This window comes from Oryctolagus cuniculus, chromosome 8 (genome assembly GCF_051225735.1).
Source record: "Oryctolagus cuniculus isolate XC-2025 breed Fujian yellow rabbit chromosome 8, ASM5122573v1, whole genome shotgun sequence".
Taxonomy (NCBI): Eukaryota; Metazoa; Chordata; class Mammalia; order Lagomorpha; family Leporidae; genus Oryctolagus; species Oryctolagus cuniculus.
This window is the reverse complement of record NC_142874.1, coordinates 138,980,694-139,005,307: the sequence shown is the minus strand read 5'-3', so window position 1 is coordinate 139,005,307 and position 24,614 is coordinate 138,980,694. Positions and strand designations below refer to the sequence as shown.

At 53.2% G+C, this 24,614-nt stretch overlaps 1 protein-coding gene across 2 annotated transcripts in view; it reads right to left on the bottom strand.

Moving 5' to 3' along the window:
- Positions 1-435: 435 nt before the first annotated feature.
- The window catches only part of KDR (kinase insert domain receptor), a 45,883-nt gene continuing 21,704 nt past the window's right edge, over positions 436-24,614 (bottom strand). The window contains 16 exon segments of one of the 2 annotated variants that reach the window (NM_001195670.3): positions 436-1,923; positions 4,360-4,445; positions 4,931-5,030; positions 9,361-9,512; positions 10,725-10,830; positions 11,218-11,317; positions 11,572-11,683; positions 11,811-11,933; positions 13,783-13,880; positions 15,714-15,867; positions 16,430-16,518; positions 17,114-17,227; positions 18,815-18,919; positions 19,281-19,416; positions 19,851-19,957; positions 24,204-24,335. In NM_001195670.3, coding sequence (NP_001182599.1) covers positions 1,701-1,923; positions 4,360-4,445; positions 4,931-5,030; positions 9,361-9,512; positions 10,725-10,830; positions 11,218-11,317; positions 11,572-11,683; positions 11,811-11,933; positions 13,783-13,880; positions 15,714-15,867; positions 16,430-16,518; positions 17,114-17,227; positions 18,815-18,919; positions 19,281-19,416; positions 19,851-19,957; positions 24,204-24,335 — 1,937 coding nt within the window. In that variant the 3' untranslated portion in view covers positions 436-1,700. 2 annotated transcript variants of the gene reach the window in all.

The window sequence follows — 24,614 nt, the reverse complement described above, 5'->3', positions numbered from 1 at the left end:
ATATGTGACACATTGCAAAATCCCGTGTAACAAGTCACAACAAAAGTAGGGAGATTCATCAGTGCCAGTGATTGTTCTGAGACATGAGGTCCATGGGCAGGACACGGAAACACGGATCTCGGTCTGTGTTACAAATACGATCGTGTGTGTGTGTGTGTGTGTGTGTGCACGCGCGTGAATTCTCTGTGCAATGAACAATTACAACTCAAGCCAGGAGTACTTGTTCTCAAAATAGCTGTGATAGTACCATACCATTTGTTTTTTTTTTTTTTACTATGAATATCTTTATTGCTTACAAAGTAGATGAACATTTATGAAAATATCCTTTATGAGATGAAGAGAGGCACCAGTAAAAATGCAAAACAGTCATACTATGTCTAACTCCCCCTCCTCCCTTTGAAAAACCAAAGAAATGGCAGGTACAGGAGAGAATCCTTTAAGGTTTCAATGCTTTTTTTAATAAAATGACAACAATTGCTGAAATACGATGGCCATTGTTATGCTACATAATACTGATACGAAGGGTGAATAGTACAAAGTTCATTATATATATTATACGGTTTTAATATATTACATTTGTTTCTACATAAACAGACTATAAATATGTGTGCCATAGCATGTCTTATAGCCATTGTTCCCAGCATCTCACACTATGGTACCAACCAATGGAAAAATAGTTTCTTCTTTTTTTTTTTAAAGAAAAGAACAGAACAAGGACAAAAATCAGAAGAAACAGCTTCATATGTTAAAAGTCTAAATAATACAATAGATGTTATTATAACTTTGGCTATAAAGTAATTTTGAAAAAAACAAAAAGCTAACAGTCAAGAGAGTGAACAAATCGAGTTGGGCTTACTGGAGTGTGGAGGGCCCCCAAAGAACCAATGTGGGGGCGAGGGCGTGGGGCTGGGAGGGGGGAGAAGGGGCGCAAGGCTGACACCTGCTGCGGTCAGTCCCAGACACCAGCCACCAGGTCGGCCAGGTGTACACTCAGCCAGACGCTCTAGAAGCCGCCTGCAGGGTCAGACTCCTGCCCGGGACAGGGCACCTCGGGCCCAGTGTCTTTCCTTCTCGGCGCTCTGCAGAGCAGATCGGCCCGGGAGACAAGGCGCCAGACCTGCGTCATTTCCTTCCCGGGACTCGGCCAGGAGCCACGTCAGGGTGCGGAAGGACCTCTCATCAGGGGTCGGAAGCGCACCAGGGACTCTCCTTTGGCCCAACTGCCCAGAGCACGCAAACTCCTCCAGCCAGAAACCCCAGGCGGCCTTTCCTAAGAGACCAGGGGCCACCTTCGCAGGAGCCAACACGAGGCGCGGGCAGGCCCCGCAGCCTGCACAGCGCCGTGCACTTGGCCTGGGCCCTGTCCGTGGTGGCTGGCCTCACCACCCCCAGCATGGGCAGCACCGCCCAGTTCTCCAGCTCTGGTGGCTCCCCAGGGCCGGCCGCTTCTTCCGGCTGGGGGCGTGAGAGGCAGTCTGGAAACCGCTGGAAGGGGAGATCGGCACAGGAGGAGACACACACACATTCTTGGGTCACGAGCATGTTGGGAAGCGCCTGGAAGACTCCTCCCTGCAGTCCGAGGTCCTTTCTGGTTTCTATGGAAACAAAAGTCACATGTGGCTACTTCCCGGTGGCGGCAGTGGCTGGCTGACCTTCGCCTCTCCCGGGACTTCCAGGAGTGGGGTACGCGGGCACTCCCTTTAAACAGCAGAGGAGCTCAGCAGGGCGCCAGAGTCAGGCTGGAGACCTAGGGCCGGGCCGCCCGCCGGCCCTCCAGCCTCCACCCGCTTTAAAAGTTCCGCCTCCTCGCTGGAGGACACCGCGGTGTCTGTGTCGTCCGAGTGGTACCCGGACTGGTAGCCGCTCGTCTGGTTGGAGCTTTCAGATGCCACAGACTCCCTGCTCTTGCTGGACATCATCCCACTGTGGAAGAAACGGAGAGCAAGTGAGTGGGCGGAGGGAAGACAGGGTGCTTGCTTGTCGTCCTAAGCCCTTTCCCAGCTCCACGTGGGCTGTCATCTCCCTGGGGACCCCGCCGGCCACCCTGTCTCTCCCAGTCGTCGTTAATCCGCGTGTCCGGTTGACTGGGACAGTATCTGTTTTCAGGTCCTGGTGTGAACCAGTGGCTGCAGCGTGGTCTCCCCGTCCAGGTGCAAGTCGCGGAAGCCTCCCTTCAAAGGAAAGGCAGTTCCGGGCTCTGCAAAGTTGCCACCCAAGGGAGTGGCTTTCTGGCCCTGCAGAGTGCCAAGTGTGTATACACGGACAGGAGCCAAGAGGCCACTTTGGTGGTCTTAAAGGAAATTAAGGGGCCAGCACTGTGGCGCAGTGGGTTAAAGCTCTGGCCTGCAGCGCCAGCATCCCATATGGGCACCAGTTCAAGTCCTGGCTGCTCCACTTCCCGTCCAGCTCTCTGCTATGGCCCAGGAAAGCAGTAGAGGATGGCCTGAGTGCTTGGGCCCCTGCACCCACATTGGAGACCTGGAAGAAGTTCCAGGCTCCTGGCTTTGGATCGGCACAGCTCTGGCCATTGCAGCCATCTGGGGAGTGAACCATTAGATGGAAGACCTCTCTCTCTCCCTCTCTGTCTCTCTCTGCCTCTGCCTCTCTGTAACTCTGCCTTTCAAATAAATAAATAAATCTTTAAAAAAAAAACACCAAAGGGACACTGGGATGTTCTCGACGTTCACCAGTGCTCTCCACACTCTCTCTGTGAGGGTACGACCAGGCACAGGTATGGGGGTTATAAGAGTTTTGAACAACTGGAAACTGTACCCCCTTGAGATGTGAGTGCACACAGATCAGGTGTCACAAACCGCTTTTCGCTCCTCAACCCCACATTCCTTGGAAGGACGGAGCCCCAGCCAGAGCGCGGGCTCAGTGGCCTGGCACCCCGACAGACTGGACCCGTGTCAGAATCGGGCAGTGCGCACCGTGCAGACCGAAGCCTTCATGACTGACATCTCAAGCCTCTCTAAGGAGTCTTCCCCTTCATCAGTGCTGCGCCCAAATCACTCAGGCTAAAAAGTTCAAAAAGGGGCCGGTGCTGTTGGCACAGTCGGCTGTTTCAGCCTGTGGCGCCGGCATCCCATATGGGCGCTGGTTCAAGTCCTGGCTGCTCCTTTTCTGATCTATCTCTCTGCTAATGGCCTGGGAAAGCAGTGGAAGATGGCTCAAGTCCTTGGGCCCCTGCACCCGTGTGGGAGACCCAGAAGAAGCTCCTGGCTTCTGGCTTCAGATCGGCCCAGCTTCGGCCGTGGCGGCCATCTGGGGAGTGAACCAGTGGCTGACAGACCTTTCTCTCTGTCTCTCCCTCTCTCCACCTCTCAAATAAATAAATAAAATCTTTAAAACAAAAGTTCAAAAAGAGGTTTGCCAACTCTGTTAATAAATGTTTAAAAGTTACTCCAAAGACTAGACATGGAATGTTTCCTTCAATCCACTCCTTTTTTTTTTTTTTTTTTTTTTTTTTTTTTTTTTTGACAGGCAGAGTGGACAGTGAGAGAGAGAGACAGAGAGAAAGGTCTTCCTTTTGCTGTTGGTTCACCCTCCAATGGCCGCTGTGGCCGGCGCACCACGCTGATCCGAAGGCAGGAGCCAGGTGTTTCTCCTGGTCTCCCATGGGGTGCAGGGCCCAAGCACTTGGGCCATCCTCCACTGCCCTCCCGGGCCACAGCAGAGAGCTGGACTGGAAGAGGGGCAACCGGGACAGAATCCGGCGCCCCAACCGGGACTAGAACCTGGGGTGCTGGTGCCGCTGCAGGTGGAGGATTAGCCTAGTGAGCCACAGTGCCGGCCCTATTATTCTTATGAACACAGATTTCCATGTATTTGTTACGTTAAAAGCAACTACAGGCATTCAAAGCAACTACAAGTTTATGTTGAGTCATATGGGAGAGATTATATTCAAAACCAAATGTAACACTTTGTCTACAATTAAGTACATAAGAATTCAGCAGTATTGAAGCATCTCAAATAAATAGGTGTGGTTTATTCACATAGCATCCGTCCTAAGTGAAGAGTCACTCATTTATGTCCATGATGATTTTAATCTATCGGTAGCTTTAGGGATCGCAACCTGTGAGATTTTTGTTATTTTGCAAGTATCACACAAACTAAGAGGCAAGGTAAATACACTCAGAAATCTCCTAGCACTCACAAATTCTCATCCAAATTAGCCAAATCCTCTCGTTTACCTCGGATTGTTTGTTCTGACTTGTCAATTTCATTGTTCCAGTCTTTGTTGGGTTGCTAATTAAGGACATTCGCTTCTCCCACCAACAAAGACACTAACAGGCAAAACCCCCCTTAACAGTTTTCAGAATTTCCTGCTGAAATTGGTTTCCTTTGGCTGAGCCTTACCTAAAAGCCGGAACTAATTTGGTTCTGTCTTCCAAAGTTCTCAGCTCTTCTGACGCAAGCACCATGCCACTGTCCGACTGGTTGTCCTGCGTAAGAGACAAGGAGACGCTCGGCTGACTGCGCGCAGGCAGGGACCCGCGACTGACTTCACCTGATCCCAACTCCTCTATCAGAGCACACGCTCCAGTGTCCTGCAGGGGAAGGCGAAGCTGTCGCAGCTGGAACGGCGCAAGCTAGCGGAGGGCGCAGGTGCTCCCCACAGGTAGGCCCAGGGTGGGGAAGAGAGGAGGCACGGAGCAGCTGGGAGGTCCGTTCCCAGCCCTCTCTCCCAGTGACACTCTCTGCACTTCAGTGAAACTGGGCACGAAGTTAGTCCCTCTTGAACCTTGGACTGGGGCCTTTCTTTCACGGAAAAACCAAAGTTCCATCCCCATAATGACCCCGTGGCACATACCACCAAGCACAGCCCTACGATGGGGCTCCAAGACTCTAAAGCTTAGGCTAATATTTGTGTAGCTAGTGTTTCAGCCTTCGTATTATTTCTAAGACTATTTTTAAAAGATGTACTTACATCTGGGACTACTTTGACTTCTGGTTCCTCCAGCGGAATATCTTCAAATGTTTTTACACTCACAGGCCGGCTTTTTCGCTTAGTGTTCTGCAGATACTGACTGCAAGAGAACAAATATTTATATTTTAGTGGTGGTATATTTGGCTGTAGATACCACAAGTGATACCTAAATTCATTATCTTTCAACCACAGTTGAGCAGCGACCTTCCAAACATCCTTTGGAGAAAGAAAACAAAACAAAACAAAATCTTTGCTAGCACACGTTGAAGGCTTCATTTCCTGTAAAAGTCCATTTAAAAGTATAATGTAACCGGGGAGCCTGGTTCCTTTGAATCATACTTCTGAGGTCCAGCGCTGGCCTAAGGACAACCCCAGCAGACTGCTGGCCTCCTGCATGCACGTGGCAACCCTGAGGGACTCTGGGTATCCCACTCACATCTTTGGGCCCAGAGCCTGGGCCAGTTTTTCCAGACACCACTCACAGAGCAACCTGGACAAGAGGAAGCACCTGTGGGCGTCCCTAAAGCACACTGAACGCAGCGAGGAGCTGCAGACACCTTCCTCCTTCTAGAAGTTTCCATAGAGGGCAGGAGGCGGGCTGAGGCTCAAGAGCCCCCGTTTCGCCTGTCTCAGGAAAGGCCGTATCCTGCGCATGTCAGAGTCTCCCACTGCCCACCCTGACTTGAGACCCCGTGAGTGTTTCTGAGCTGTGGCTGCGCTGGCCGTTCACTGCCCCGCTGCCCAGTGCGCACAGCTGTCGGGAAGGTGAATGAAGTGGCAGGTGTTGGGCTTGGCGTTCTCAGGAAGGTAGCACGCTCCTCTCCTTCGAATTCCAAAAGAAGCCCATTTCCATCAGGAGCTTCCCGCAGAGAACAAGTCAGGTCAGGCGCCAATCACCTCTTCCCTGGGGAGTGCTCCTGTGGGTCGAGGCCACACAATCCTACCAAAACCACACCCAGCCCAAGTCGGGGGATGGGAAGTCCCTGTCGCAGGAAGCGCCCAGAGAGACAGTAAACAGACTCTTCTCCCAACCTATTTCCTCCCATAGGCCGCCTGCTGGAATATGCCCATACACCTCAGGGCAAAGGAGAATGGAGACCTGGCCAGCGCCGTGGCTCACTAGGCTAATCCTCCACCTGTGGTGCCGACACACCGGGTTCTAGTCCCGGTCAGGGCGCCAGATTCTGTCCCAGTTGCCCCTCTTCCAGGCCAGCTCTCTGCTGTGGCCCGGGAGTGCAGTGGAGGATGGCCCAGGTGCTTGGGCCCTGCACCCCATGGGAGACCAGGAGAAGCACCTGGCTCCTGCCTTCGGATCAGCGTGGTGTGCCGGCCACAGCGGCCATTGGAGGGTGAACCAACAGCAAAAGGAAGACCTTTCTCTCTGTCTCTCTCTCTCACTGTCCACTCTGCCTGTCAAAAAATAAAAAAAAAAAAATTAAAAGAAAAAAAAGGAGAATGGAGACCAAGTCTCCCTCCTCCACCAAGGAGGCTGACTCCTCTCCCTACAAGGAAAGAGAACAAACATGGGGTTTGCCAGTGACCCACACACACAAGACTCCACACGACAAACAGGACTCGAGCTGCAGCCAGAAGCAAGGTCCCTAACAGTGGAGCTGTCAACAACGACACGCCCTACACATCCATGTCAATCACCCATTCACTCACTCAACAGGAAGCCCTCACTGAGGGCCTCCCCCACGTCGGGGAATGCTAAGTGCCCTTCCAACGCCAATATGGCATCCTTACAATGCTACTGCTCTAGGAGCGGGCATTACTAGCCCAGCTCTTCAGGTGGGGAAACTGAGGCACGGGCAGGTCAAGGAACTCGTGAGAAATCCCATGGCTAGAGCGTTATTATTTTGAAGGTGACGAGAAAGCCTGGAGGATTTTAAGCATGGGACTGACATGAGCAGATGCGCCCTTAGAAAGTTCACTTTGGGCTATGGACACAACCAGAGGTAGTGGGACCCACCGGAAGGACAACGCCCTGAACCAGAAGGCAGCCAGGCGCAAGGCAGGGAAGACCCACGGGAGCTGCAGACAGGCAGAGTCCAGAGAAGTCTGGGAGGGAGGGTCCCCTAGGGTGGTGAGCCTGAGTGACAGGGCAGCTGTCCTAGCAAGCGCCTGGATTCTGAGCCCAGTGACTTCAAGCGGGGCCCGGTCTTTCAGAGCCGCCACAGCACTTCCGCAACACGTGGCAGCCGCTCCTCACGGAACCACCAAACAGGTCTCCCCACGATTTCCCACTTGGAAATCAGGAAGCCAAGGCCCAAGGGGAAAAACAGCCAACGGGGGCTGGGACCATGACTCAAAGCCTGGGCAAGGGAGTATTTTGTTCTTTCCTCCACATCGACTCCCTTGGAAGGGCGTCAGGAGCGAGCGAGGGACAGGCACGGTTGTTCACGTCTGTGTGGGACACACACAGCTGTGGGTGCACTGACCTTGCGCTGGGAGAAAGAGGGGGAATGAAACAGACAAGAGGTGGAGACAGCAGTCCCCCGCCCCAGCCCGAGTGTGCACCTGGCAGGCTGCCCCATGCATCCTCTACCAGGGTCACTTAGCACTGGCAAATTCACCCCAAGAAGGACACGGTGTGAACCTAGGCTGTTCTCTGGGGAGAACTGCGATGCAGTCTTTGACCAGGGGCTTGGCATGGGAGGTCAAACTTCCGGGGAAATGACGGAGCCACCGCACACACGGTCCTCAAAGCAAGATGGGTCCTGAGGATACGCGCTTTCTCGCAGGAAGCACGCAGCCTGGGGGCCAGAGCTGACCCGTGGGGAAAATCAGAGACAGAGCGAAGTCTAGACAGGAGCGGGCCTTCCCCCACCCCGCACGCTTTCCAGCCTCCTCGCTCAATACGTGCTGCGCAAATATTTTGACAACTGTTTAAAGGGGCAAGAGATCCCGAGGCTAGCTCCCACAGCGATGCCTCCGTCCGGCTCTATTTATAACACGATGCGTTGAAAATCATAAGGCGGAAGCAAGAGCTTTTCTCTCTGGCTGGAAACGCACGAGAGGACAGAACAAGTCTCTGGAGAGGGGCCGCCGCCTCCACTCTGTCTCCCCAGAGAAGCAAAACCACAAGACAAGCATCAGAAACCAAGTGCGTCGAGGCCTCCGTTTGGTTCTTCTTTGTAACCCAGATGATTACAAGCCTGCTGTGAGTTTTATTTTTACAAAAAGGGGGAAATTAGAGGGGGTTGGGAAGACCTGCAGATAAAAGATTCCAATTTCCACTTTATTTTTCAAATTATGGCTGGATAAAAGAGAAATCAGGCTGAAGAGACCAGTTCAAAAACCACAGACAGAAAACAGCAGGCAGGTGCATGCCGGGAGTGTGGCGTCACTTTGGCCTGTGCACCCAGGCGGGAAAAGGCTCACACTCCTATCTCAGGGGCAGCCCTGTTTGTGGGCATGACGCGCACACCCATGGCTTTATCTCCTACTTGGTCCATGTGCTGCACTCCCACGCCAGCCAATGGGCTGCCGGCTTGCGTGCTCTCTCGAGCCAGTCACGCAAACACAGGAGGGTGGTTCAGGATGCAGTGACTCTGAGAGAGGAGGAGACAGCGCCGGCGCTGAACTTGAACTAGGAATTCGCAAGTGTGGGAGTGGAAACTGGGTCTTGTTTAGTGACTCTGTCTCTCTGACGGCCCCTCCTTGGTCAGGGGCCCAGGACTGGATCCATGTCAGGGGTGTGATCTGAGTAGGAGGGAGCTGAGCGGGAGGTTGGGCGCCCAGCCCCAGTCGCTTGGCTGCTGACTGCCACGCCCGGATGTTGAGCCACCACACCGTCCTGCCCTAGGTAATGGAGCTGGCCTCATGCTGCGACCGAGCAAGGAGCGAGCTGCCTTCAGGAATGGACTTCAGTACACATGTTTCAGATGAGCCCAGATGCCCGTTATGCAAATACAACGCTGAGAACCAGTCTCAGGAGGAGCCTGCAAGACACAGCATCCACTCTGACCCCAGCCACAGCTGCACGATGGTCTATGCCGCGGGCAGAGCGCCTTGCGTGTGTCTCACACTTGCACAGGACTCCCCCTGCCTGGATCTTTCCTAAGCCAGTTAATTCCCATGGATAAAGGCGGACATGGGGGTAATTTAAATGCAGATGTCTCTGTGAAACTGGTCTCTTTTTCTGCAGGGTAGCAAGCTGGGGCATTCCAGCTATTCACAGCTGCAGGGTGTCCGTGGCAGCAACATGGGCTCCAGGTGGGAGGAAGCACACCCATCCAGTGCCTCTCCAAGGAGCACCCGCCCACACACACACACACACACAGGTGTCTCAGCGCCAAGGTTCCGGGGAAGTGGGATGCAGCCCGCATCTTCCTCCCAGTCCCCTCCCCCGAATGGGTGTGAAGCTCTGCTCTCCCCACCCCCAGGGGAAGCTGGCCACACACACACACACACACACACACGCATACCTGATTCCTGCTGTGTTGTCATAATGGAATTTGGGGTCGCACACTTCCTCTTCCTCCATACAGGAAACAGGTGAGGTAGGCAGGGAGAGCCCGGAATCCTCTTCCATGCTCAAAGTCTCTGACATCGGAAGAACGATGTAGTCTTTGCCACCCTGAAACCGTCAGCACAGAGATCTATCGTTACAGCGCTGGTCCCGCAAGAGCCTTCTCATGGGCAACAGGGGCACGGCGGCCTCGGGGTGATAGGGTGTGCTGGCTTTCATATCTGCACGGTAATCAAAATGGTTTGGGCAAAGAAGGGCGCTTGAAAGCAAGGATGGGCGTGAGAAGGAACAGGAAAGGGGGTCATTACCGACCAGGAGGCTGGGGGCCCACAGCCCCAGAGAACTGCTCTGGTCACAGGTGGGACAAGGACAAAGGCAGAGACGCAGAGCTGAGGCCCTGGTCGTCACAAAGCCCGGCCACCAGGCCAGCCCTGCCAAGCACATCCAGGTGGAACTTCTGCACGTGGAGCACCGGGCAAAGGGATGACAGGTGAGTGGGTGGGAAATGGGCCTTCCAAGAAGACGGTGCACGATGCAACATTATTTCTCCAGAGAATGCAGCCAAGGGCAGTGTGGTGCCTCCAGGTGTTTGGAAGGTGATGGATGAAAACAGATCTTGCCTATTTCCCAGCGCCCCTCAGAAGCAGAGGAGGAAACTGGTTTTCACTGTAGGATGAGGCATAGACTAACGATGAAATTATTTTCTAATGGTAAAAGCTACAACTCTAAAATCCGCTAGTAGAAGCCATGGGATTGGGATTTTACCAAAAAAAAAAAAAAAAAAAAAAAAAGAAGAAGAAGAAGAAGAAGAAGAAAAGAAAATGCCTATTTTGCAAAGTTTGGGTGTATTTTTGCCTATGGAATTTATCAAACAGTTCTAGAAAATTCCTTTCATTGTTCATGTTCTGTAGATCAACTAGGTCCTTTTTTTCCCCCCTTAACTTTAGGAGAGCATTTGTAGGTGTCTTCAAAAGGTTCATGGAGAATGCACGTGATAAAGAACTATGCACATGGACTTCAAAAATTTTTTGTAGCAAGATAAACTTATCTTTGAATTCCATTTATCCATGAGCTTTTTGAAGTTCCCCCTTGTAAGCAGGTGGGAGTAGGAGCCGCCCACTCCAGGCCATGACTGCAAGGCTCCTCTGTCTGAAAGGGGAATTAGGGCTTTTAGAAAAGCATCGTTGTTCTGGTCTGGGGGAATACGCCCCTTAGCCCGTGGCTCCCAGGATGCGACGGCAACGCTGAGCAGGGCCAGGCAGCACCAGTGTCCTTGACACCCACGTTTTGTAGCAGCTTTGCAGAGGGAGGACCACAAACCTGCTGAGCGCTCGCTTGTAACAGGTTCCCTAGATGTTCCACCAGCTCGGAAAACGTGGGTCTCTCGTTGGGCTCCCCGTGCCAGCAGTCAAGCATGGTCTGATACCTACGGAAGCAAAACACCGGATTTCACGGACTGCCTCCGCCCTCCGGGCTCTGAAGCTGCGAACCGAGAGGCAACAGGTGAACCCCCGGGAAGAGCCGACCAGGAGCCAGCGTGCGTACCGAAGGCCAAGCAGAAACTGTGCTTGGCACACCCCCCTGCCCTCAGCAGCCAGGTACAGATAGAAAAGGAAACCCCACAAATCGGCATCTCCTAGAAAACCAACTGGCAGGGAGCGATCTCCGAGCGCCGTGGTTGCAAGCGCTCTGCCTGCCTGGCATCAGCAAGGGGACGGCAGGACCCACACTGGGCCCTGGAGGTGCTGGCAGAGGGAGCTGCATCGGGAAGCGAGGCTGGGCGAACGAGGGAGGGCCATTCCTGGAATCTTACATTTCGGGCGTAGTGTAATCAGGGGCTCTCATTCTCGTGCCTTCTTTCAACCGCCTACAAAATTCTTCATCGATCTTCACTCCAGGATACGGAGAAGCACCTAAAAATCCACGCAGGCGGGGCTGTTATCTGATGGTTTGATTTCCTCTGTAAGAGGATAAGGATGCTGCCACATCCTTATCATCTATACGACTTTTTTTTTTTCTTTTAGATTTTCAATCCAAAGTCTCCAAGTTTCACGTGGCAGAGGTGAAACCCAGGAGAGGATAAGACAGGTGGGGGGCTGCTAAGGTTCATCAGCCTCCTTGGACTCTGAGCCGGGGGGAGGGGGGGCATACACAGAGCGTCACTTACCCAGGGAAAATATCTCCCAGAGCAACACGCCGAAAGACCACACGTCACTCTGGATCGTGTACACTCTGTCGAAAATCGTTTCCGGGGCCATCCATTTCAGGGGCAGGCGAGCCTGCAAGGGTGGGGGACCAGAACGGGGACCCAAGTTAGCCAGCATCAGAGGGGAAAGCAACCTCGGTCCTGAGGAGCTGGGCCTCCTCTGCGCCCTGAGCCATCACAGGTCCATCTCTGCAACTTACGTCTCCTTTTCTGACATAATCGGGGTCTTTATAAATATCCCGGGCCAGGCCAAAGTCACAGATCTTCACCACGTTCTTCTCCGACAAGAGGATGTTCCGTGCCGCCAGGTCTCTGTGGATGCACTGCAAGGAGAATCGTGCGTGTGTTAGCTCCCCGCACAGCTCAGCTCCTCCCCATGGCTCGTGACCTCACGCTTCGGGGGAAAAAAAAAATCCCACAATAGAAAACCCACTGAGGAACAAGCACTGGGCTAGAATCTTTTATCAGCACTTCAGGGAAAAAAAAAAAAAAAGTCGGTGCACTTGGTTGGAGCACATCTGTTTATTCCATAAACAGCCCCAGGCTCTGAGTTAAATAACTGAGTTAGGGTGTGATGACGGTGCTTCTGGTCGCCACACGTCCCTTTGCCTGGTGCCATATATGGTGAACGGGAGGCTGCAGATGGGATTTCTTGTGAATGGAGGCACAGAAATCAGACGCCAGGGTGCTCACAGGTGGGGTGCTGTCTCTGGACCTCCCCAGCCCCTGTGGACCTGAGGCTGGCCTGACACTGATAGAACAGTCCCCAGGCATGCTGTTCCTGTTTGCTTGCAAAGTGTGGTTTTGTCGTAAAGGTCTACGAAGGCACGGACAGCCCGGGAAGTCAGGCAGGCGTGCAGTGCACCAACCAGTGCTACGGAGCTCGCCTCTCCTTTTCTCCGCCACATCCTGAACCTTCCCCTAACTCCCTGCAGCGGCCCCGCAGCCCCCGGGCAGACCAGAGAGGCAGAGCGGAGGAGTCCTGTGTCCCTGGGAGCCCCGCACCTCTGACCCCTGCTCCAGCACTGGAATCTGCCCGGCTTCCTCCTCTCACCCCAGTGTTTCTCCTTGCAGGGGAAATGGGGTCCCCCCCCCCCGCCGTGTTTACAACCTTCGGAATATTTGTAACTTGTCACGTCCCCACCTCTGCCTTTGTTTGGCCTACTTTCTAATTTTAGCTCTTTTAATCGCTCTCATCTGAAGCGGGTCCTTCCTGGTTTCTAATTATACGACTAACAAATAGTTTTTGATGGATGGTTGTAAACGGAGAATACATTAAAAATAGACTTTCACCCACCAAGATGTCTGCAAGGCCCCCGAGTCTCCCGTCTCCTAGCCATTGCTGGAATGTCACATTTGGAGGGAAACCTTTCTCAGCCACCTTGTTCAAAATTGTGCGTGAATACAGATCCCCCCAGCACACACGCGCGCGCACACACACACACACACACACACACCCTATATCCCTCCTGCTTCAGCCCCCCGCCCCCCGCCCCTACTCCAGTCTGACGAATGCATTTTGCTGGTGTCCACTGGCGATGGCTTGTTTCCCCCACGAGAACATTAAATTCCACCAGCCTGAGAGTTTTGCCTTCTCCCGGCCCCCAAGTCTCCTTGTGCCCAGAAGTGTTTATTCTATGAATTAAGTTCACAAAATCCTAAACACCTGCTGTGGTTTGATTTAAACACAGTTCATCCCCCACCCACACACTCCCCGCCCCCAACTCATGAAACCCCAACATCTTCTGCTCATGGCACTTAGAGACAGAAACTGGATCCAACTACAGCGGGGCCCTCAGGAGGTGATCACCCTGGGTTAGGTCACTGGGGCGTGGCCCTCGTGACTGTGTCCTGGTGGCTTCAAGTGACAGAGACAGACACGTGTTCCCTGAGATATGCTAAGCCACCAAAGGTCGGCCGGGGATGGGGGTGGGGGCTCTCAATCTTGGACTGTGAACCTCCAGAACCAGAAGCCAAAGTAAACATCTTTCCTCTACAAAGTCAGCTGCCTCGGGCATTCTCTTAGAGTAACCAAGAGCGGGCTCCTACCCCACTCTCAGATCAGCCTCAGGGAGCAGACACAGGGCCCCTCCCCCACGGAGCTCTTCCCAGAGCCCAGAAGTGGTGCCGGCACTGAGACCTCCCTGTCCTCCCTCCCCCACCCTGACTCACCTTGCGCGATGCCAGGAACTCCATGCCCCGGGCCACCTGGAAGCTGTAGCAGATGAGGTGCTCCAAGGTCAGGGAGTCCTTGTCCACACCCTCAGAAGCTGTGGGAAGAGGCAGGAGGCGGGGGTCAGTGCCCCGCTGGTCGACTCAACTTGTCCTCTGGCGATGACCTTTCAAACTGGGAGGCTAACTTTCCGGAAACAGAGCAGACAGAAGATGCCTCTGTCTTCTTAAAATCTGCCTAGTCCCGCTATGATTAGCCTGTATCCTATCCCTTGGGGAAAACACTGATCCCCACCCCCCCATTTTAGCTGAATTGAACCAGTAAATCCAGGAGGACTAATGGAAGGAAAACTAACAGGGTTAACGGGGAACACTTTTTCAGATTTGTTGCTTGAAATTGCCCTTGTTGTGTGTGTGTGTGTGTGTGTGTGTGTGTTTCATGTACCCAGTGGGATAAACAATGGCTTCATACTGAGAAGTCCAAAAATAAAAGAACAATATTCGGGGTCATCGACTCCCTGCTCTCCAGCCTTTGTCCTGGGACAGAGGGCAAAGGTCGAGCTGTAATCTACAACGGATAACTAAAAATACCAGAAATGTATTTACTTCTCTCGCTCTCAGACTTCAAAAGCGCCGTGAAGACATCAAGCTTGGCCTGTAGGGTGCCTTTTCCTTCAAGGATGTGGATGAGAGGCACCAGGGACGGGCAGCAGGAGGGGGTTACGTGCACTGGTATTATGTACCGCAGTGCGGCAGGCACAAACACACACCGAGACAGGGCTGGGTGTTTCGGGATGAAATCCTAACTCTGGTGGATGAGATAAGACTTATAGTTTCTTTCCTGGAGACGAACACCAGTGTCAACAAGAACTCAGCCATCGTAACCATCCGCTAGGGACGGACGAGGCTGGAGCAGTTTTCTCAATGACTTGCTGGGTTACAGCAGGACAACTTCCTGCAGGCCAAATCCCCGGCCAGCGCCCCTTCTGCCTCGATGCACCAGCTCAGCCAGCACCTAAGGTCTTCAGTTCCCCGACCGCCATTCTGTGATGGGAAGAGTGGGTAGCGAGGGCTCCACTCAGTGCGGGTCCCGGTCCCGTTCTGAGAGCCTGGACACCCCACTGCACCCTCTTCTAGGACTTTCAGGCAAAGATGTCAGATCTAAGCTCTGTCTCCAGCCTCATGGCGCAAAGAAACAGAAGCAGGTACCACGCACAGCTGCATGATGGGATTCTTGCATGACTGGATGCACACTGCTTGCCTGGATTCTTCTAGATTCTTGCCTCAAGAGAAGCCCGATGTCAGGAGGCACGGGCTGCCCGTGCTCCTTCCAAGGGGGTGTCCTCGAGCTGGGCAGGCCCTGGCAGTGAGGACTACACCGGGGCTCACTGAGCGCTGGCACGGTAACTGAACAGAGACCCGTGTGTTTAGCGAGACCCTCTGAGGCTGTTAGACTCAGTAAGCCACTGGGGCTGGGGTGACACAACAGACGGCTCCTAGGCTGCTGGGAGGAGGTGGCAGCGCCGTGCTGGGGAGGAACACAGCGTGGTGCCAACCATCCCGGGCAACGAGACGCAATTCAACCACCAGAGAGGCCGGGCTCGCACGCCGGAACCCAGTACTTCGCCTCTTCTGCTCATTAGTGCTGAACCAATGTGTTTTTTGTTAAAGTTTTGGCTTGAGCCCTGCTAACTGCTTAGCACTCTTGGGCTACACAGCTGTCTCAGGCTAGCCCTGCTTGGCCTCCCAAGATAGCCCACTGCTTAGAGTCTCCACTCTCCCCTTTTGCACAGACTGGAAACCCGGCTCTCTTTCGAATTCGAGGCAGCGCTGGACTCCTTCCATGAACCAGTTCCCCGCGACACCCTGTCTGTCACCTTGTCTGTACCCACAAGAGGATGTGTTGGCACGGAGCGAGCAACGGCAGCTACCTTCCTCTTCCTCCACGTCACTCAGGGATTTCTCCTCCACAAAGCCAGAGCTGGCGGAGCTCTGGCTGCTGGTGATGCTGTCCAGGCGGCATTTCAGGTCCACGGGGATTTCGCCGACATAGTCTTTCCCGTGACGGAACCGCGCCCCTTTGGTCTACAGAGAAGCAAATGAATAAACTCTTTGAACACAGAATGCGTCCTAAAACGTAGCTACGGAGACAGATGAACTATCACAAGGCAGACAGGAAAGACACCCGTGTCAGGACCATGCAGCCTCTGGACAGAAAGCTCTGGCATGCTGCAGCCATGATAGGGTTTCCTCCATAAAACCATCTCCTTTGTTAGCATACAGCGATGAACGCCCCCTTCTGCTTACACTCAGACCCCCTCCCGATGTCAGGGTGCTCTTTACAGAGGGAACATGGGGCCGGGTCTGGCTAAGGGAGAGAGAACAACGCGGGGCTGTCCTGCGCTCTGTCCTACCCACGTTCTCTCCCCGCCAGCACCTTCAGTGTAACAGGTAGGTAGATTCAAGTCGCAGAAAGAAACCGTGAAAAGCACACATTCCCCCCGGGAGGCTGAAGAGGGAGTTATGACAGCCAAGGGGTACCGTGAGATTCCTGACTGCATTTGGCCTACAGAAAACAAAGCCGCCCCGTGTTGGATGCCCCCTCCATTGCACAGCGTGGCCAGAGCTGAGCTGGGGGATGACCTACCTTGTAGGGCACAAATTCACTCCTCTTGCTCCGTAAGTAAGCCGAGAGGTTCCCAAACTTGCAGAATTCCACAATCACCATGAGCGGCCCTGCACACAGCACGGCATGGTGAGAGAGGAAGATGTGTTTCACCACGTTGCTCACCAAAGCATGCGACATTTAGGCAAAATGCATCAGTGGACCCCCAAAATGCCTTCACAGACGGCTACGATCTTCCCCTGGGACTGGACCGGGGCCGACGAGTGCTCCCAACCCTCTTGTCTTCTTTCCAAAAGGCAGTTCCACAAGACAGTTCATCAAGAACTCAAAAAGGAAACCCATCTTTTTTTTTTTTTTTTTTTGGCTTTCCATGAAATCAGCTGTGACACCCTCTGGGGGAGGGAGTGGAGAGAAGAGGAGCTCCTCTTAAGATCCTTACTGTCGAGTTTTGGGACAATTGTACTTCTCCCTCTAGCACACACAGAGCAAACTATCATAGCAACGAGACATCTCTTATCGCAGCAAGAGTTTTGGAGTAATTTAATCATGGCGCCCATTAAATCTCCGTGAAGTAGGCCTGCCGTGTATCCAGGAACCTTCATCTACGTTTAGGGAATCAAGGCTTTTAGAGTTGAGTGCCCCCTTCACCACCAGTGGGGAAGCGTGGGTCAAATGGGGCGGGGAGAAGCGTCCACCATCACTCACCTCCTGGCTTGGTGCAGGCCCCCAGGAGGTTCACCACGTTGAGATGGTGGCCGATGTGAATGAGGATCTTGAGTTCGGACATGAGGGCTCGGTGTTCGCTGTGCGTTGCTCCTTCTGCAAGAACGGGGCAAGAGGGAAATCACACAGGGCAGCCTTAACCTGGGGACGCCGAGTCCTCTCTCTCCATGGGAGCAGCTGGGCCCCAACGGGGGCGCAGCCACAACCTCATTCGCAGCGCAGGTGCATGTCCCCCAAAGTTGCGCGCAAACCCTGCTTTCCAATTAGGAGTCCAGTCCTCCTTTACGCTCCTTTACGTGATCCCAGAATGCTTGGCGTTTAAAGGGATTCACCGCGCAGCCGTTTGTGCAGTGAACACATCAGCAGTGGAGTCGCTGCCAGATTCCCTCCCTGCACCAGACTGGAGTTTTACACTTCCGGGGGACTATGCTGGTTAGAGACGCACCATCTCAATGCTTCCTACGAAGGAAGGGCTACCCTGAATGAAATACCCGCGTGCACTTGGGGTCATCCTGACCTGCCGGGCGGCCTGGGCCAAGCACATACCTTAACAAGGACCCACTGGGAAGGCTGGTTGCCATCTGAGGCCGAGGGGGCTAAGGCCCCGGACCTGCTCCCTGGTTGACAGGCACAGTCCACATCTCTGGCCCCAGTGAGCCACTTCATCATTACACATCCCTTGGCCACAAAAGGGACGAAGCAAAAGGAGAGAGCCCTGACATGCACAAGCCCTCTTGACCAAGGGTCAGCAGCGTTCTCTTCATCAGTGGACGTGCACCACCACTGCAGCAAAAGTTTCCTGTGCCTCACCTCCCCAACTTACAGACGGCAAGACCAGCACCCCATGACCACTAGCATAAGCCACTTTCCATTTTTCAAGAAGATGTATTTATTTATTTTATTTGAAAGGCAGAGGGAAAGAGGAAGGGCAATGTTCCATCGGCTGGGTCACTCCCCAAATGGCCACAACAGCCAGGGCTGGGTCAAGCTAAAACCAGGAGCCAGGAGCTCCATCCAGGTCCCCCATGTGGGTGACAGGGGCCCCAGGACTTGGGCCATCTTCCATGTTTTCCCAGGTGCATTAGCAGGAAGCTGGATCAGAAGCAGAGTGGTCACTATTCAAGCCAGCACTCTGATAGGCGATGCTGGTGGTAGCAAGCGGTAGCTTAATCCACTGTGCCACAACACCACCCCCAGTAATTTTTAATTATAAAAAATCACTCAAAATCCTCTCTTTCCTAGCACAATCATTCTTGTGTTGCAAATTATCTCTTATTCATAAAGGCCTCTGACATTGTCAAATTCTAGAGAACATGATGCATTTGCATTTTATTTTGACTTACATCAAACTCCTTTCCTTGTTTCTAGATGGTTTATGATCATCTCATGCCTTAATATATTAAGAAACACTTTTAATATAAAAGGTGCTTTTCTTTCCTCTGTAACCTTGTGCAAGCTGAGCCCCACACAAGGCTCCAAGGCAAGTGGTGAGACCTGTCCCCAGGCCACGCCCTCTGGTGCATCATTTTCCCCTTATACAAGGCACTGCACAGACTGGAGGAACGCTTGCTGGCAGGCCAGCTAGCCCCACAGCCAGAGACAAGCGAGACAAGCCCGCGCCGTGGTTAACAACTACGGGAAACAGAGACAGACAGGTGCATCCCTACGCGAGTTTGCTTTTACCTTTCAACATTTTGACGGCCACTGTCTTGCAAGTCGCTGTCTTGTCGATCCCAAAAGCATCGGCTTCCATCACTTGGCCAAAGGCGCCACGGCCCAGAGGCTTCCCTGGAGTCAACGAACAGAACAACACCAGAGTGGACGTGGCTCAGTTCACCACCAAAGTGACCTCAGAGCTCTGTGTCAGCTAGATAAGGTGCCCGCTCTCATACACCCAAGCGTATCACAGTGCAGGCACGTCCTTGACCTGACTTGGTCATCTAACAACCCACTTTCACTCTCTAAAGGTCTGGCTGACTATCCAGGGACCCCACGTCGAAGCGGCTGGACGGATGACTACTCCCATCCAAGAAATGGCATGAATATTTCGGAACTAGAATGCAACAGATGAAGGGACCGGATTTGCCATCCTCCTGAAGGAGGGCAGCCTGGCCTGGCCAACCCAGATTCACATCAACCGAAAACCTACCTAACTTGAGCCGATCCCTGGGAAACTCCCACTTGCTGGCATCATAAGGCAGGCGCTCACAGTGCTCGTCCAAGGGCAGCTCGTCTGGGTCCATGACGATGGACAAGTAGCCTGTCTTCAGTTCCCCTCCATTGGCCTGGAAAGCATTAGCCCCCCACTCACGTACGGCCCGTGGTTTGGCTGTTGTTTGCTGGCTTGTTATTATTGTTTACAGGAGCCTCCCTCCCGAGTTCTGCTTTCCCAATAAAACGCGTGGCCTCCGAGAGTCGTCCTATTATATTCTTGCCTCCAGTGTCCCTTATTCCCCCCACCCCACTGCAACAGGCTCAGAATTAAATCTTCAAGTCTTAATGAGACTGGACATTCCAAGCCTTTTCCCCTCTAGCAGCTTCCATCAATTAAAGCCCAGTGGTGGAGCCAAAGAAAGTGGGCAAGAATGTTATTGTATTGAAATAAAAATGTGCCCATTGAGCCCGCAACAATGGGAAGGAATACTCAAAGAGCCCCAGTCAGCTTCCATCCATCACAGACACCAAGGTGCAGTGGGCGGAAGGGAAGTTGTGTTGTTACCCGCTTTACGGTCCGCAGGACAATGACAAGGAGGAGCCAGAAGAACATGGCAATCACCGCCGTGCCGACGAGGATAATGACTTCCAAGTTCGTCTTCTCCTGGGCACCTGGAAGACGCAAGTGCATGGGCACCCACCGCTGGAAACACACCTTGGACAGGAGGCGGCACAGGGCCGTGCTAACACAAGACCTGAAATTCGCCCGCTTGGAGAAATCCCCGAGGACCACACCCTCCCGGTGGCGTCTGCAGTATTCTCAGTGGGAAGTCCAAGCTTGTGAACTAGGGCTCATCATTCAGCACAGAAAGCAGAAGCTACCGAGGGTTCGAGTACTGCTGTCTTGGGGCCGGCACTGTGGCGTAGTGGGCTAAGCTTCTGCCTGTGTGCCGGCATCCCATATGGGCGCTGGTTCACGTCTGATCCAGTTCCCTGCTGATGGCCTGGGCAAAACAGCTGATGCTAAGTGGTCGGGACCTTGCCAGTCTCACGGGTCCTGGCTTTGGCCTGACCCAGCCCTGGCCATTCAGGGAATAAACCAGTAGATGGAAGACCTCTCTCTGTCTCTCCCTCTGTCTCTATAACTCTGTCTTTCAAATAAAAAAGTAAATCCTTTAAAAAAAATAAGAAATAGTGCTGTCTTACAACACAAACACAGGAAGCTCTGGAAGGGCCGTTTTGGACTGAGAGAACACCAATCCTGTTCTACAGAGAAGCAAAGAATTTCATTGAAGAAAATAAAAGTCTGGCTTCACGCTGACCATCAACATTCTGATCTGTGCAGAGCTTGAAAACGGATCACCAGCGTCCGAATCCAGCGTTGGTTCAAGTCCAAGGAGCTCCACTTCCAATCCGGCTCCCTGATAATGTTCCCAGGAAGGCAGCAGCAGATGGCCCAGGTGCCTGGGCCCTGCCACTCCTTTGGGTGGAGCAGGCTGAAGCTGCTGGCTCTCAGCTTCGGCCTAGCCTACACCTGGCTATTGTGGACTTGGAGAATGAACAAGCAGATGGAAGCTTGCTCTCCCTGCCCCACTTCCTGCCTTTCAAACAAAAAAAATGTTTTTAAAGATTTATTTATTTTATTTGAAAGGCAGAGTTGCAGAGAAGCAGAGAGAAAGAGAATGAGAGGTCTTCCATCCGCTGGTTCACTCCCCAGATGGCTGCAATGGCCAGAGCTGTGCCGATCCAAAGCCAGGAGCCAGGAGCTTCCTCCAGGTCTCCCATGTGGGTGCAGGGGCCCAAAGACTTGGGCCATCTTCCACTGCTTTCCCAGGCCACAGCAGAGAGACTGGATCAGAAGTGGAGCAGCCGGGACTCGAACCAGCATCCACATGGGATGCTGGCACTGCAGGAGGCAGCTTTACCCACTACACCACAGCACTGGCCCAAAACAAACAAAATTTTTTTTTTTTTTAAAGAAACATCAAATAGAGAAATACACAGGACCTTCTGACTGGAGAATTTCTCGAGACCACACAGCCATGTGTCCTCCTGGCCTCACACGTGTCACCCGTGAGGGCCCTCAGCAGCCCTCAGCTTTCAGAACAAACGCAGGTCAGGGAGACCCAGCCACCGATCAAGGGCAAGAGCAGGCAGTGTCTGGCCAAGAGCTCCACAAGGCCCGCCCCACACTAGCCACTGCACTCCCCGCCCCAGTGCCGCAGGAGCCCTCGCAAGGCACAGGGAGCTGAGACGCCCCTGGGGCATGGTCTGCTGAAGCTCTGGAGAGACCAGGGGAGCTGTAGATGCCCAGGGCTCCAGAGGACCCGCTCTGGGTGGCAAAACTCCGGTGCGGGGTTGTGGGGGGCGATTTTGTTTCTCTGGTGGGCCTCCGGGAGTCATTTTCTACTTATGCTTAGAGACTGAACAGTCGACTCTCACAAAGAAATCAGAAAGCCCAAAGATTCCATGGGCTGTGTAAGCTGTGCGTTAATACTCCCGTAAGAAAATCTGGGGGCCGGCGCTGCAGCTCACTAGGCTAATCCTCCGCCTTGCGGCGCCAGCACACCGGGTTCTAGTCCTGGTCGGGGCGCCGGATTCTGTCCTGGTTGCCCCTCTTCCAGGCCAGCCCTCTGCTGTGGCCAGGGAGTGCAGTGGAGGATGGCCCAAGTGCTTGGGCCCTGCACCCCATGGGAGACCAGGAGAAGCACCTGGCTCCTGGCTCCTGCCATCGGATCAGCGCGGTGCGCCGGCCGCAGTGGCCATTGGAGGGTGAACCAACGGCAAAGGAAGACCTTTCTCTCTGTCTCTCTCTCTCTCACTGTCCACTCTGCTTGTCAAAAAAAAAAAAAAATCTGAGAGCCTAGCAGGAGTGCTGAATATATTGACTGCTCCCTTTCTTGGTATTTTCCTCAAAGAAGAAGTCCCTGCAGGCTCTGGGCCAGCACTCCCCAGCAGAGCACCTGGAACCAGCTCCGACGGCCGCCAAAGGCGAGCAGGGCACCAGACAGAAGCTGGGTGTCTCTCTAGCATTCACCCAAATGCATGACTCCCCCAGGAAGCCATCAGACCAAGATGTCTTTTGAAATGTCTATTTGCAAGTGCAGCTTATGAACTGATAATCTGCGCACAGGTTGGGACACACGTCCCTGTCTCTAGGGACAACACTTGGCAATGTAGATGAGGTGGATGAAAGGGACCAAAATCCAGACTTTGAGCAACCAGGGCAGCCCAGCTCGCAGACACCTCCCAAGCCCTCTTCTATGTCTTCGCACTCCCAACCTAGCCACATTGTTCCCCTGGTGGGTTCCACAAAATGACACAGGAATCCACTTCTTAAGATAAAATATGCACAAGTCACAGGCTACCTCTCCTATCTGAGAAAATGCCAGATTCACATCACTCCTGCAAACACACACAGCTTGCTTTCATATTTATGCAACCACCCAGCATTTCCCATTTGAGAAAAGCAAGGGTCTATTGTTCACAAGTGGATCTTAATTATCTCCAGTCGAATGAGAACTCTGAACCCTTGTGAATTTCTGGATAGCACTGACCTTCGTGAATAGGCTGTGATTCTACTGTTTTTCAAAATAAATATAGAGGTGTCCTTTCTATAAATTAATTGGAGCATTCAAACAAAGACAGAATCAGGGAGAAGAGGGTATTCATCCCGCCAGGCTAAGAATTTTCCCACAATGAGAACTGCTGTAAGCAGAATTAAGACACTATTAATTATGTTTTCTGGTTAAAAGAATAAATACTATAAAAAATTTGCAAAGTTAAGATTGAACATCCCTAATCCAAAAGTAAAAAAAAATCCAAAATGTTTCAAAAATTGAAATATCTTGAGTGTTGACATGATAGTACAAGTGGAAAAATCCACAGCTAACGTCTTAGGAGGACATCGTAGTCAAAACGCAGGTGCAGGGGCTGGCTTTGTGGTGCAGTGGATCAAACCACCACTTGTCACCGAGCGTCCCATATCAGAGTGCTGGTTCGAGGCCGGCTTCCTGCTGATGCACCTGGGAAGGTGGCAGGAGATGGTGCAAGTGCTTGGGCCCCCACCACCCATACGGGACAGCAGGGTGGCGTTCCTGGCCCCGGGCTTCAGCCTGGCCCAGACCTGGCTGTTGTGTCCTTTGGGGAGTGAACCTGCAGATGGACCATTGCTCGCTCACTCTCTCTGTCTCACTCTGTGCCTCTCTGCCTTTCAAATAAAACAAATAAATCTCTCTCTCTTTTTTTTTTTTTTTTTTTTTTTGACAGGCAGAGTTGACAGTGAGAGAGAGAGAGAGAGAGAGAAAGGTCTTCCTTTTGCCGTTGGTTAACGCTCCAGTGGCCGCCGCAGCTGGCGCACTGCGGCCGGCGCACTGCGCTGATCCAAAGGCAGGAGCCAGGTGCTTCTCCTGGTCTCCCATGGGGTGCAGGGCCCAAGCACTTGGCCCATCCTCCACTGCACTCCCGGGCCACAGCAGAGAGCTGGCCTGGAAGAGGGGCAACCGGGACAGAATCCGGCGCCCCGACCGGGACTAGAACCTGGTGTGCCGGCGCCGCAAGGGGGAGGATTAGTCTATTGAGCTGCAGTGCCGGCCTACAAATAAATCTTAAAAAAGAAAAAAATACAGGTGCACTAACAATATCGTATCCTAGGACTCGCAGGCTATGTGTACAAAGTGCACAGGACGCAGAAGTGGACGCCGTGTAGATGGGGTCCCAGTCCCAAAGCATCTAGCACGCCCTCACAGCCGTCTCCAAGTTCAAGTACATTCTCAGGCTGAAACACTGGTGGCCCCAGCATTTTGGACAAGGACTCCTCGGCCTCATACAAAGAACACGGGAAGCCACCCCTGGCCGTGCGCCCACAGCGTGGAGTGTGTGCGAGACGCAGCCGGCGCGCCCGAGACCGCCCACTGACCTTCCACGATGAAGAACGCCTCTGCTCTCACACAGCCAAGGACGCTGCACGCCTGGCAGGTGTAGAGACCCTCGTCCTCCTTCCTCACCCTGCGGATGGTGAGGTTCTGGTTCCCCGCCTTCAGGATGATACCTAAGCCGGGGGGAAAACAGCAGCTCTGACTCAGGAGGATGTGTTCTGCGACGTTTCCCCAGAAAAATCTAAAAAATGTAAACGCTGCCTTTATCTACCTCGGAGGGGCCGCTGCTGACTGATCTTGTCTGGGGTTTCCAGGTGAATCCGCCCAGCCTCTTCGTGCTCTGATCCCAAGGCTGTGCCATGAGTCAGACCACGAACACTAACACCGCTCCCTCCCCACCTTGAATCCAAGCGAGAAATCATATGAGGTTCTGGTCACACCCCCCACCCCCG